Source organism: Rhea americana, unplaced genomic scaffold, assembly GCF_003343005.1.
Source record: "Rhea americana isolate MKP2758 unplaced genomic scaffold, rheAme1 scaffold_104, whole genome shotgun sequence".
Lineage (NCBI taxonomy): Eukaryota > Metazoa > Chordata > Aves > Rheiformes > Rheidae > Rhea > Rhea americana.
Genome location: NW_028185084.1, coordinates 510,513 through 524,249, shown reverse-complemented (window position 1 = coordinate 524,249; position 13,737 = coordinate 510,513). Strand labels below are relative to the sequence as shown.

At 44.3% G+C, this 13,737-nt stretch overlaps 1 protein-coding gene and 2 non-coding genes across 3 annotated transcripts in view; all 3 read right to left on the bottom strand.

Moving 5' to 3' along the window:
* The window catches only part of CNNM2 (cyclin and CBS domain divalent metal cation transport mediator 2), a 130,453-nt gene that overhangs the window by 9,756 nt on the left and 106,960 nt on the right, over positions 1 to 13,737 (bottom strand). The window contains exons 3-6 of the mRNA XM_085307677.1: positions 8,623 to 8,760; positions 6,341 to 6,510; positions 3,077 to 3,170; positions 290 to 355 (exon numbers count right to left, since the gene is read on the bottom strand). Coding sequence (XP_085163803.1) covers positions 290 to 355; positions 3,077 to 3,170; positions 6,341 to 6,510; positions 8,623 to 8,760 — 468 coding nt within the window. The remainder of the gene's footprint in view (positions 1 to 289; positions 356 to 3,076; positions 3,171 to 6,340; positions 6,511 to 8,622; positions 8,761 to 13,737) is intronic.
* TRNAF-GAA (transfer RNA phenylalanine (anticodon GAA)) lies at positions 10,470 to 10,543 on the bottom strand. Its single transcript has one exon. It is a non-coding gene; the product is annotated as a tRNA-Phe (tRNA).
* On the bottom strand, positions 10,739 to 10,864 carry LOC146601337 (U6atac minor spliceosomal RNA). The gene has a single exon (XR_014896266.1). It is a non-coding gene; the product is annotated as a U6atac minor spliceosomal RNA (small nuclear RNA).

Here is a 13,737-nt window from a genome sequence, read left to right as displayed (position 1 = left end):
ATCTCCCCTCCTAATATTTCACCAGGGTACATACGTGAACCAAGAAYAAGTGCACATTACCATATATATTCTCTCAAACGTGTTTTTAGTTCTTTCCATTTTGATGACTCTGTCATGTTGCTACCAGTTAGTCAGAAATAAAAGTGGAGGATACCTACCTGCGAGGCATAATGCTGTGCTGGACTTCTCCCTAACGAGCAAAGGGGTCAGATAAATACAGACTGCAACTGATTTTTTATGGCATCAGGGCAGTCACAAGAATGGTGAAAATAGAAGCATGCGGATTTACCTGGAGAACCTGCTGCTAACAACTCTGTTCTGCTGACAACAAAGGTACGAGACAGGGACAAGGGAACTAGAAGAGGGAGAGAAAAAGGATGAGATCACGACCAGAAAGGCGGCAGCTATCCACACTTGACAGGGGAAGGAGCCAATTCGCACACTGAAGAACTAAAACCAAAAGTGCAAATCAACTGTGGAAAAGTAAAGGGTTAAAAAACAAACAAACAAAAAGGCAATTGAACGATTTTAGGAATAAACCAAAAAAATACCATGCCTGCAGAATTACACAGTGACGTGAACAGTTTTCACTTGCTAATTTGAGCAGTTATCCAGCACAGAACAGTCTATCAAGCTACATGTATTTTTAAAATAGTCCGAAAAGAGCAGTGGTACCCACTCCGGCCTGGAAGGCAAAGAGTTAAAACAAGCTAGAAAGCTTTTATGGGTGCAATCCCTAATAGGAGTAAATAAAAATAGAAACAAAACCAAATGACACTTYATAGTTCATCAAGTTTTCAGCACACCATCAAGTGAGGTTGTGATTTTCCAAGTTCACCCCTGTCAGAATGGTTACAGCACTGCTAGTTATTACAGTAAGTCCCTCCCTGGCTGTAGTTAAAGAAAAAAGCTTCACTTATTTCTTTGTCTCCCTCTCCCCCCCAAAAAAATAAATAATAAAAAAAAGCTTTAATCTCCCGTTATTGACTTCATATTTCAGTGGGGAGAGCAGGCACATAAAGTCTAATCAGGAGACAGCAAAGAACAGGAATTTTCTCATGTTCTGCAAAGGTTTATACTTCAACTGAGCTTTCATGTCTACCCAGAGCAACAAGAATTACTTATTCTTTATGAGATCATCCTAACATTGCAGGAAACTGTAAGACACCATCAAACAAGCCCTCAGAAATCTATGGGGAAAGCTGGGAAAATGAGAGGCTTGCTACYGGCAAAAACCAACCAGTTGATCATAGGGAAACAAATCTAGGGCTAGCAGAGATTAATTTAAAATAGTGCCTATGCTTAAGCTTGATGTGACGAAATCCAGGATGGGTTTCAGGAGCAGACATGTGCAAAGGGGTGATCATTTTACCAAACAGGATGGGGGGCAACCGGCAGGGTTGCAGGGATGGTTAGCAACACAAGAAGAAAGAAAAAAAAAATGAAGGAACACTAACAAATTCAAAATGAACAGTGCTGGCAAAAAGAGAAGCCACAAATGATTTCCAAGAGCAGGTCACGCAGGAGTGAAGTGATGAGGCCCCACTCAGCTCTGCGACTGGCCCGTACTGCCAAAGCTGAGCTTCAAAGCTGAGGGAACAGCAAGGGTACGACACAGTTGTGCGCACACATGCGTGTTGCATACGGTTCATCGCAGGAACCATGGCTATTGCACAGGTGAGAACCACCCAATGGTCTGCACACTTCCAAATCTGTCGAACTTCAAAAGGGGGAACCAAGATGAACCTAACTGAAGCGCACACACTCCTGGAGTAACTAGCCTGGTCTTTAGATGGGAACTCCTAACAGAGAGGCAGCAGAACGTCAGGAAAAGGGCAGCACAGAGCCAATCAGCTATACTTCAGACAGCCAAGCGAACTGCTTCTGTTTGTAGAGTTTACTCTAATAAACCTATATTCATCTTATTTGCAAAATAATTCTCATTCCAAAGGTACTACAAGCCATTCACAAATGTACATATAAATATGTACACACACTTAAAGAGAGTGGTCATTAACCTCCTGGTAAAACAAGTTGCCTCCCAAGTGAAAGTAAAGAGCRGTTGTGCCTCTGTCACAGGAGAGGCAGATTTTGGCATAAACAAGCAACTTCAGGTCATCAGACTGCCAGCACTGACGCCCCAGGTCTCCTGAACGGGACTACGGGCTCCCAGTTAACGTCAAGATCTTGGTGATCTMAAAGGCAACACTGCCAGCTCTGAAATACATCACCTGGCATCGCAGTGGGGGTGGACAGACCTTGCTGGCCACTCGTGTCACCCACCAGCCCTCTACCACCGCAGCCTGCAGCACACGGAGCTTTCTCGGAGGAAGCTTGTTAAAGGACCATTAGCCCAGCACTGCTCGGTGCATGGGACAGGATGAAACCACAGCTTGAGGTGACACAGCTACACAGGATCAGAACAGCTACGGAGCGCGCCGACGCGTACGCTTTGCCGATTCTAAAGCAACCCTCCAACGCGTATCTGCGAGGTGGCGGCTTGTGACGCTACTGCTTGTGCACAGGGAATTTGCTCCCCTCTCAGCTTGGCCACAAGCTCTCCCCCGTGCTGATTCCTCGGTTACATTTCTGCATGGCCTGGCAGGAGGGATCTTTTCCTTTTTTCTTGCGCTGTTGCTCAAGATGGCTTTAGAAACAATGGTAAAACAAACTGTATCCAAACTAACAGGTTGTTTGTCTTTTACACCACTAGATGTCCCCCTGCTACTAATTATTTATTCCCATTAATTCAATCCCTAGTATGACACTATGAGAAAAAACCCAAAGCTACCAAATACATCACTCGCCAAGGGCAGCGTTTGCATCYACCTGGAGCTTGCGAGCTGGTAAACCTGCGTGAGCTGCTCAGGTTTCAGGGATAGCACCACCACCGGCCTCAGCCCCTGCCACGGGTGCGCCGCCAGGCCGGCTGCTTTGCTAGCGAGGAGGAATCGCCTACTTCGGCCCCACGACACGCCGCGGGGTGAGCCCAGCACGGCCTCCCTCCGCCGCACTCGCCCGGGCAGGCGAGCTTGCGCGCGAGGCCGATCCAGAGGCAGATGGTCAGAGAACATACCTGGCGATGCTGTCAGGGCCATCACCCCATAGTAGGAAAAAGCACCAGCTTCAAACTTCATCCCCTCTTTCCCAGCCTCCACTTCCACTTTCCCCTGTTAAGGAAAAGGAGAGAGAGCAGCAATTAAACGGGACCATAGGTCTAGAGGCACGAGACCAGACTTGAGCCCTGAAAGTTAGTTTCACCTGATGCTACTAAGGTAGCATCATGGTCCCTCCATAGTTCATAACTGTGCCCGAAAAGGGAGACGGCAAAACTCTTTCCCTGTGCTATTCCAGCCTTGGGTTGCCCCTGACCAGTGCAAGTCCCTGCAGAAGAGCGGGATCACCACAGCAGCTGTGCATGACRCTATTGCCCCACTTTGTGGGGCTGCTTTCCCTCGAGCCAGGAACAAATATTCCCCTCAATATCACAGCAAGCTTCTATGTACCACAGTTGTCTGGGGTCTGGAGACAGCTATGCGCTCCATGCCACAGCTCACATTCACACGAAGGCCCCTTCAGTAGCAACACCAGAAACGGGGATGGGAGACAAAGTGCGAGGAGCCTGCCTGCTGTCACCGATGAGATTCCCACAGAAACAGAGCTCTTATTCCTGCAGGAGCAGTCTCAGGGCTACTTTGGTTTTTCTGGTTTCTAGTAGTTTTCCAGATGCCATGGCCTGGAACCCATCCTGCTCTGTGGAAGAGCCTTGTCTAGAAGGAATACAAAGGAATCTAGAAGATAAACTACTTTATCAAATGTAGTTGTAAACATGCCAGTTACCTTAGTATATAAGTAAACAAAAACAATTAGCTTCTTAGCAGGACCTGCTTTCATTTCCATCCTTACTAGTACTGCACTGAGCATTTCAGTACAGTATTGCAGAAAGAAAGTGCATATAACATTCAGGTTGAAGGGCAAAAAGGTTGGGATTTTAGCCAAACCACATAACCACCTGCAACGCTTTCCCTCTGGCTACGCTGAAAAGAAGAGACATGCTGCCAGTCCCATGTGTACTGATTAGACTGACCATCAAATGGACAGTCAGGTCAAAATGAGTACAAAAGGTAGCTTTTCTTTCTGTGCATTTGTTGTAGCAAAACTTTAAAACAACTAGTCAAATTAAATCAACCTGGAAGAGACCTGAAACCAAGCCAGTTCATCTGACTGTCCCAGACAAGAAAAAGCTCACAAAAGCTATCTAACAGGAACAGTGTCTTCAGCTCACAAATCCACTTTCTTGTTATCACAGGCAATCACTTCATATAATCCCTTTTTAGAACCAATTTCACAACACAAATAAGTAGCTTACTTGTTCGTGATAAGTCTTCCAAAAAGTACAATTTTGGTCATCAAAGTCTGGTTGTAGACAGGGCTCTCAACCTACCTAATTTTAGTGTTCGCCAGTCAAGATCAGGTCTTCAAAACGCATATACACATAAAGCTTTGATCTTCATGTACAGTCATTCTGTAGTTAGTAGCTAAAAACCTACAAATTACTAATTAGCTATAAGATTAGAGCCTCACTTCCTATTTTTACTCCATCAGCACACAAAACTTCCAGGCTCCCTGCTTGTGGCCATATAAAGACTGGGTTCGTGTGACGCTGCCTTGGCAGCTGAAGACTTGATAGCAGAATGCCCCATGCATACCATTAGACGTGTTCTGCCCTGTTTTACATGTCCATGATTTCTATTTTTCCACTATTTAATTTATTATTTTCCACTAATATGAATTTTGGAAAAAACACAGTAACACAACCAAATCTCAAAAACTTCTTAGTGGCTAAGAGAAAAGCTGTTGCAAACAGACGACATTTCAGCTACAATAATAATTCCACAAAGATTAAATTCGTAAATTTAATTTACAGAATACCTATTTACTTGTGCTCTGGTATGTTCTTACTGATAAGATATTCTGGTGTCTCTGGGTGACAGAATGAATCCCCAAACCACATTATTTAAGCAGAGTTTTTATTCCCTTTGGATCTTGCAGAACCAAATTTGTTACCGTTTTTACATTATGTGCCTACTGCAAGACTCACTTTTCCAAATGCATTATAGAACTAGCACATTGTTTTTGCTAATCATACATTTATTCATTACTGACTGTTCCTTTGCATTACACATGTCTTTCATTTATATCTTTGCAGCATTAYTTCATTCAGGAGTATCATATTTCCTCTGGAATATTTCAGGTTGCAAAAATCCACCACACAAGGAAGGGCAGTTAAAGAGCTACCAGTGGCTCCCAGAACACTTCAAAACCAATCCTCTTTTAAAAGGTAGTAAGTTATATCCACAATGTCATATTTTGGTGCTTGTTTTATTATTTATCACTGATGGCATTTAAAAACAAAAACTTCCCTCCATTTTTCTCTTTTTAGTTTTTAAGGTCATGTTAAGGAAGATTTCAAGTACTGTGCTACAACTTCAGCTGATTTTTTTTCCAGTCTATCCAGGCTAGAAACATAAAATCTGTCCAGTAAAATTTCCCTTAAAGGGAAATTCTTGCACAAAAGGTGCTAGAACGAAGTTAAGTTTCTGTGTGAAGCTTGACCCTGCCATTCAAATGTTACCGCTGAGTAACTAAACTTGGGATACAAACAGCACTGAAAGCATTCCTGCAGTGAACAAATAGGAAACAGTCCTTCCACACCACCTCAGGCTGCAATCTAAAAATCACCCAAATGCAATGAGCTCAGGCCAGGGCCAGTGCATGGATGGCAGGGTGCCYGGGGAACCGGGGGCTGCAGGAGCAGGTGGCAGCGGTTCAGTAGGTGGCACACTGCCCTCACCAAAACCGAAACACCAAAGGTAAAGACGGCACAACTGCACAGAGAAATAAGATCTTGCCAAACTGTCACCCCCCCCCCCCCCCCCATGCCTCCTTTTGCAAAAGGAAAAAAGGAATTAGTGAAAACATCCCAGCCAAACTCCTGTGAGGRCCATTACATTCTGTGTACGCATGTTTTCCAAGCAGTGCCAGCTCTACACAGAGATTCCTTTGCATTGCCTATCCTAGTAATACCTATAGCGTAAGTGACTTTCAAGAGATGATCAGATGTGGGAAGTGTTGTCTGCCCTTCACAGCAGATTAAACTGAAAGCAGCTGAATGAGTTGCTCAAGGTTAGCAAGATCATGAAGGAGGCAGGATCAGTTCCCAGGAGCCATGGCTCCATCCTCATGTTTGAAAGAAGACAAAACTCAACAGCTAGAGTAAGTGTAGAGAGGGAGATGTCAGGAGAGCATGTTGTACGTATCTACATAAATCACGTCTGACCTGTAAAATGAGAACAAAGTAGTCGACAGGCTTGTTTCGCTGGTAGAGGTAGTATTCTGGGGCTTTCTTGTTCTTCTCATCATATTTCAGCTCCTGGATGACGTTGGGATGTTTTAGCAGCCTGAGAAGGATCTTCTCTGACATCTGGGATGGACCAAAGGCTTCTACTTCTACAAACACAAGATACAACTTGGCATTACACTTCAGAGGCCTAGCAAGAAGTTAGCAATACTCAGTAATAAGCATTTGCTTATAAAAGAAACACAGATGCAGATAGATCCATTATGGAATTGCAGGCTTCCTGTCTTTCAAGACTCTTATATTTGTATGGGGGGAAAAAAAACCAGCAACCCCCCAACATTATTTATGGAAGTACTTCTGAAAACAACCAAGAATCATTTCTTCACCTGAAAGGGGAAAAAAAAAAAAGGCAGTCTTGCCCACTTGAGAATTCAGAGAGTCACAGTTGCACAGGCTCACTGCAGAGTTGTAAACAGAACAATGTTACAGTTGGGGCACAGAGAATCTTTGAATGTTGTTTTTCTTCCCCAAAAAGTATTAATAGTAACTTATGTATAGCACTTCTTTCAAAAAAATCACTGTTTGGGGCTAGAAAGTTGCTCTAAAGAGACACTCCAGATAAATCAGAGATGCCATTCAGGCTGAGTAACTCTTCCATGTGAGCAATGGCAAAGTGAGAGACAGTGCAGGTCAATTCAAACCATGTGGGATTAATACCTGACACACAGAACACATCTCCTATCCTCTTGCCCTGCAGTAATCAGTGTTCCCAACAGGAGCTTTTGAAGTGAAGAAGCTCATCTTTGTGTGGGAAAGTTAAGCCAGAGATGCTGAGATTTAAACATGCAAATTAATAAGGTTTCCCAATACCTCATTTCAGAACTGGACCTTCAATGAACCTGGACCTTTCATCTGCTAGAGATACTATTCTTAATTTAGAATGGAGAAAACAAAACTGTAGCATTCAGCTTATTTAGTAGTAGCTTYGTAGTCAGACCTAGATTTAAACTACAAAATTCTTTCATTCACAGAACAAGCAGAGAGGCAGTACTATAAGACTGTATCTGTTGAGAAGGTGTATAGGGAACTCCACGAAGTCTTGTACAACGACATGAACAAAGCTTTGCTTGCTGTTAAATCCGAGTCTTCCTGTTGACCTGCTTCCTTTCACCAAGGACATGTTCACATGCACATAAGCAGCAGGAGTTCAAGCCTTTTAAGGAATTACTGCCCCTCAGCTGAGACATGATAACCCATCACGTACATGTGTCTCTTAAGTCACAGAGGCAAAACAACATGTGAAGACAGACTAGGTGCATCTAGGCTGACAGTTACTGCACCTTAGAGGAGGGAAAGTACTTATTTCCAACTTGAGCTGGCAAGTTCGGGAAAACAGCTTTATCATTTGCAACCCATGAATGTATGTTGAACACAGCAGTGCAGATGCCCATCTGAAAGGCCCACATGCGAAAAGTCTTTTTATATCAAAGAGTGACAGCATAAGCAATAGGAAGGTATGTCTTCCACAAGCTCTCCCATTAACAGATCTTATCTCTGAGGTGAAGGGACCAATTCTATGACGAAAGGCAATGTCAGCTGCAAGAAACCATTCAAGCCCTGGCCTCTCTGCCAGACTGTCCACCCAAGGGCTAAGCATCAAGGTGATCTGGGATGGAGACAACTGTCCTCTGAAACCTGAAGCCATCAGTGGAGGTCACACAAGCCAGCAAGAAATCCATTTTTTAAATTACAGTCCAACCACCTGTGTAGTCTGTATTAAATGTGTCAGCAGAGTTTTTCATTTCAAGTCAAAAAAGTCTCATGGAACAAGTTTATGCTTTCCTGCAAAAAGTCCAGCATCTCTTTCTGGATGAAGTGCCTGAGCAGAATTACAGTCAGCTGGCCAGTGGTATCGAGTCCTCTTTGGTTTGTTCCCTGAGCTCTTCCTAATGGGGTGTACTTGCTAGTCGTTAATCTGACGGACTCTAGACATGCAGTGCGGCACTTGGCATTCATCCTTACCTTTCAGACCAATTTAAAGTTACTGGTCCACCCCTGGTAAATGTCTCAGAGGGTTCATGCCGACACTGAACACAGGAGAGGAGAGAATTTAAAAAGAAAAACACAAAAGTGGCATTATTTGTTACCCCACAACCCAGCCTCCCTTCCCGCCTACACTGTCCCACCCACCTCGCCGGCCTTTGCTGACAAACTGCCTTCGAGGCTCTGGCAAGATCACAAAACAGATAAGCCACACTTGCCTGTTGCCAGGAAACGGTGCATTGCCAGGAGGAGCTGCGGTGATATTTTAACCTTCATCTCGCTGTCTGTCTGTTTGAAGGCAGAGAAGTCCTGCTTCCTGTCCCGATGGGCTACTTTCTTTTTCGTCTTGTTATCAGCTGGGGAAGGGAGGGTGGGAAAAGAAAGGAAGGAAGCGAGCTCTGTTAGGACAGGGTCCACGTGAACCACGCGGGATGTAGTCAGCCAGGACAGCCCAGAACAAACTGTGCAGACGGACCCCTCAGCAGCTTATGCAAAACCTTGCTCATTGACGCACTTTATAAAAGCGAAATCACCAGTGACCCATACTGCAGGCTCACCTTGCCGTGAGCCCCTGTTTTGCAGATCCTGGCACCCAYAGTCTCTGTCACTTCAATGGGAGGAAATATTTGCTTGCAAAAATTTAATGGCAGTCCAGGCTCTGCGTATTAGACCTAATGTGTGCATACATGTGTAGGGCAGGGGAAGAGTCCTGCTCAATATAACTAAAACAGAGAGATACTGTCCCATAAGAGCATCTGTGAAAACTATCACTTTCACATGCGATCCTTAGAAAATTTCCAKCAAAAAGAGAGTAAAGATACATTCATTTATTTCTTACAATGTACCTACCATGGCTTCACTGGCTCTTCACAGCTTGGGCAAAATCTGCATGTAACTCTCACAATGTCTAATATATGCAGGTTCTTTTGTCCTGGATGGAGCCAGGCTTCAGAAAAAAAAATGGAAAGCTGCACAGACTGTGGCCATTTTACAGGCACCAAAGTACAGAGTAATCTGGATCGTGCCTGACAGTGATCCTGGACTCTTAGTCCCTGTTTGGCAGAATACTTGCCATTCACTTCATCTACGTCTTAAAACAGGTTCCACAGTGGGGAATCACCATTTGTGAAAGACAGCATGAAAGATGGAGCTGCAGGGGCACAAAGGTTGTCACTATCCACCTGCTGAGCCAATCTGTCAAAATGTCCTGGAAATCAGAGCTATAGGTGTGTTGGGGTATGGCATACATCAGTTCCTGGGAGAAGCCTCAGCTCAGATAGCATGATCTTGCTCTTCTCTGTGGATATGCTGTTAGCATGTACGGTGGCATTGGCTATAAGCACCATCATGCTGTCACATGGCTCTGAGCTACACTGCATAGTACAGGAGCTCTAAGTGCCTCAAGCCAACCAGAGCAAGCTCATCAGACCTAAGGCATGGCTCAAATTCTAGGGCAWTTGCAGGAAAAGATTTTGAAAAAACAATAGGTATTTGTTTATTGTAAGTCTAGTCAYTGTCTTTAAATACTTTGACTTTTGAGGGACCACACTCAGTTCTGACTCATTGATGTTACCTGTTCAGGTAAACACACAAAAAGCTGTAGGTGAAGCTGAGGCTATGGGACCTTGAGCTTATTCCCAGGTAGTTGCTGTTACTGAATTCTGGGCTGTATATGCACAGATGACAGCCTCCACTACAGGACAACTACAGACTCAACAGCAGGACTGTAGTTGTGGCAACATACTTATTCTATATCTTTGAAAATCACTGTGAGCAGTGCAAGTCTGACAAAGAGACAGACCGGTCCCCAAGCACATAGAGAAGAAAGATGACAAGCCATGCCATTTTTCTTACTTGGAACCAGAAGCCTCTTACCCTAGCAGTACTTCATCCAGGGCCTGGACCACATCATAGAATTGTAGATTTGGTAARGTTGGARGGGACCTCTGGAGRTCATCTAGTCTAACCCCCCTACTCAGCAGGGTCATCTAGAGCACGTTAGGGTTRCCTCCAGGTAGGCTTTCAGTATCTCCAGAGAAGGAGCAACAAGGACCTCCCCCCGCCTTGCTGAAGCCTGGGCTTGAACCAGGGACCTTTAGATCTTCAGTCTAACRCTCTCCCAGCTGAACTACTTCAGGCCCCCTGAAAATGAATAGCTACAAAGCAGTCATGTCTGTAAATAAGAATCACAGAATCAGTAAAGTTAGAAGGGACCTCTAGAGATCATCCAGTCCAACCTCCCAGAGATTTCCTGGTACTGATTCACTGGGGCTCGAACCTAGGACCTTCAGCATGTAAAGCAGATGTGATAACCACTACACTATCCCTCTACCCCTAAACATGGTTAGATGCCACGAAGTAGGTGGCAGTGCTTTAACCATATGCATGTTGTATAGGCCACTGGGGCCTCTTCTATCCTTATCAAGGAAAGTGCTAACCTTCTCTCCTTTCACACATCAGGGACTTGCGTTTCTCTTCCAACAGAGGGATGAGAAACTACCCAAAGGGATAGTTAAGATGTAAAAGGATGACTTCATATTAGGTAAGGCTGAGACAGTCCTTACCTATACTTGCAGGAAAAGGAAATATGGGTCCCAAAATAATAGAAGGGTGAAGGGAAGAAAAGTCCCCCAGAAGCTCTTGTTAGGTCCTAACTTTTTATATCAAGTAAGTGGGGAATAAGAAGAAAAGAATGTGTACTTTTTCTAAAAATCTCAGAGAATGCTGGTTTTTATGCATACTCTGGCAGAGATGCCAGCTCTCGGGGAGCGCTGTCATTGCTCTCTTCAGGGATGCAGAATCACCAGAYGTACAAGCTTTGGCCCCGTGGTAGGGAACAGTCTCTTCAGTTGGGCAGTAAAGAAGTTTAGCACTTCTTCCATGAATGAATTGTACCAGTGTAGGCTTCACATCACACTTCTGGTAGCTGAATGCAGGATTAGCATCAGACCTTGGAGAACACCTTAAATCTTTCTGCCTGCATCAGAGTGATCAAGGTAGGACATACAGGTTTCTTAAACAAATGATGGAGGATTTCAGTTCCCCCTACTGTTCTCTTGGCACCTTATCCAAAAAGCTTCCCCCAAGAAGAATGTTACACAGTGCAAGAAGAGACATATGGCTTAAAGTCTCTACCTTGGCTTAGTTTTGTAAGGAATGGACTTTTTTTTTTTCTTTTTGTTTTTGTTTTTTTTTTTGTTTTTGGCTATTCAGGCAACTTCGTAGCTTCTTATAAGATGTAGGAACCAAGGACAGTGATAAAAGTAATTGAATATGTACCAGCTTTTTCTCTCTATTCTTTCTAAGGTAAGTAAGATAGAAACCTTGGCATTTAAGTCATCTTGTCACACTTAGAGACCTCTGCTTGTAGAGCACTGTGATGCTGTTTGGTTCTGCAACACGAACAACATGCAGCATGAAGGATGACCTCAGTGTAACTTTTGGTGAGATGTCAACAAGTATTGTAGTTCTCTTCAGTAAGTTCTGGAAATATTTAGAATTTTCCTACAAATCAAAGGCAACAAGGCTGACTGTCAGCTCATGGGCTGAGGACAGATCTTAAGAGAAAGGGGTCCAAGAATAGACCTCAGAGCACTCTTCAGTCAGGCTGGAAGACAGGCTGAGGTATACACACAAATGTGACTGGACAACACTGCGACGGTGCTTGTTCTGTTTCTGTCCTCTTCTTCTCCCAACCTGTATTAACCAGGGTAGACACCCAGAACAAGGACAAAAGTATCTCATCCAACAGAAGTGCAGTTCGCCCTGGCGCATCAGGAGCGGATAACAATGAAACAGCAAGGACAGAGACAAGCTACTGCTTGGGATTGCTTCCATCAGATGCTCCAAGAAAAGAAAGTACARTCCTCAGTGGACTAGATTCACTGATCCTGTACATACTATGCTGCCTGGCCTAGGCATTTGGAGATGGATGTGAGAGGCTTGCTCTCTACCTCTGCTCAGAACACGCTCCATGGCTCCTTCATCCTCTTTCCCCAAACGATGCATGCCCCCAGTTTGACAATTTATGCCCCGTACACTGCACAGCTGTTCTTAAGCCTGTGCATTTGTTTCATGTCAAAACAAAAGTTTAAGAATTAACTAAGCTAGTTATGCTAGTTTTCTTTTTGTCTCTAGCTGGAAAAAATAGGTTGCCGTGTGTATCACGTATGTTTTGGCAACTGAAAGTCAGCACGACTAAACTTTAAGCTATAAAGAAGCCTAAAAYAGCTTTCTGAAAGGATGCAGATCCTGCAGCCTACTAGTGCTAGAATGCAGAACTTCAGCAAGCCCACAGYTGTAACTGCCAACGGGGTAAAGAGATCACTTTCTAAAGGGTGGAGGCAATCTTAGTATGTCTGAAGATTAGACTCTAACTGCAGAAAGCTCTACTCCCCTGCTGTACACACAATATCTGTAGGTCTTACTGGACAAATCAGTGCTGCAGAGTCTTTTCTACGTTGTTACTATTTTCACTGGTCATCCAGTGAAAGACTTATTAGGGCAAATAGTGTTTTTTTCTGTAGCTCTGTCATTTAAATAAAAGAAGTTGCACAGCATTTAATAGCACATATATTTTTAACATACCTGCTTTGACAGCTCTTTGCAGATAGTGAATGCTAGAGTAAGATGTGGTCTTCTCCTGGGGGTAAACAACTGGCCAAGGCTAAAAAATGRTTAGTCCATAGCTATTACAGCTGCAGGACTGCAGCTCTTAACAACTCGTGTGCCCCACGGATTGGTGCAGCACGATCCTACAACATCTGCTTGCCAGGGCTTGTATTAGCAGTGACAAATTACTGAACGCAGTGCAAGTAAGGATGGAAAAATGCAGTGAGAGGTATTCAGCGGCATTTAGCACCAGGCTGTTTACCTGAAACATATGGACCTTRTGCACAGGTGGAGTGTTTAGACATTTTGCGTGTAGATAAGCCCAGGATTTATGTGGGGCGAAACCTCCCTGAAGCTGCGTGTGTGCACAACAGCAGCATTCCAGCAGCACTAAAAAAAGGGACAATTAAGCTCATCTTCAGTTAGAAAGTGCTAAATAAGACAGGCTGCCAATCAAACCTGGGTCAGGATGGTGACTCCATGTCTGTGAAATGGAGTTCACAGTCTCCACCAAGACCAATACAAGCCATGTAGCTTCCACTCCTGGGCCTCTGAGAAGGTTGAGAAATGCCCTCCTGCCACTGCTAGGGACCTGGGAGTGCAGGGACAGACTCCTGCATTGCATCAACCCTGCCATGAAAAAATGCTCCAACTTTCCACTACTCGGAGCCAAACACACAGACAGATCTTCTTCCTGACACTGATCGAAATGTTGTCAGAGC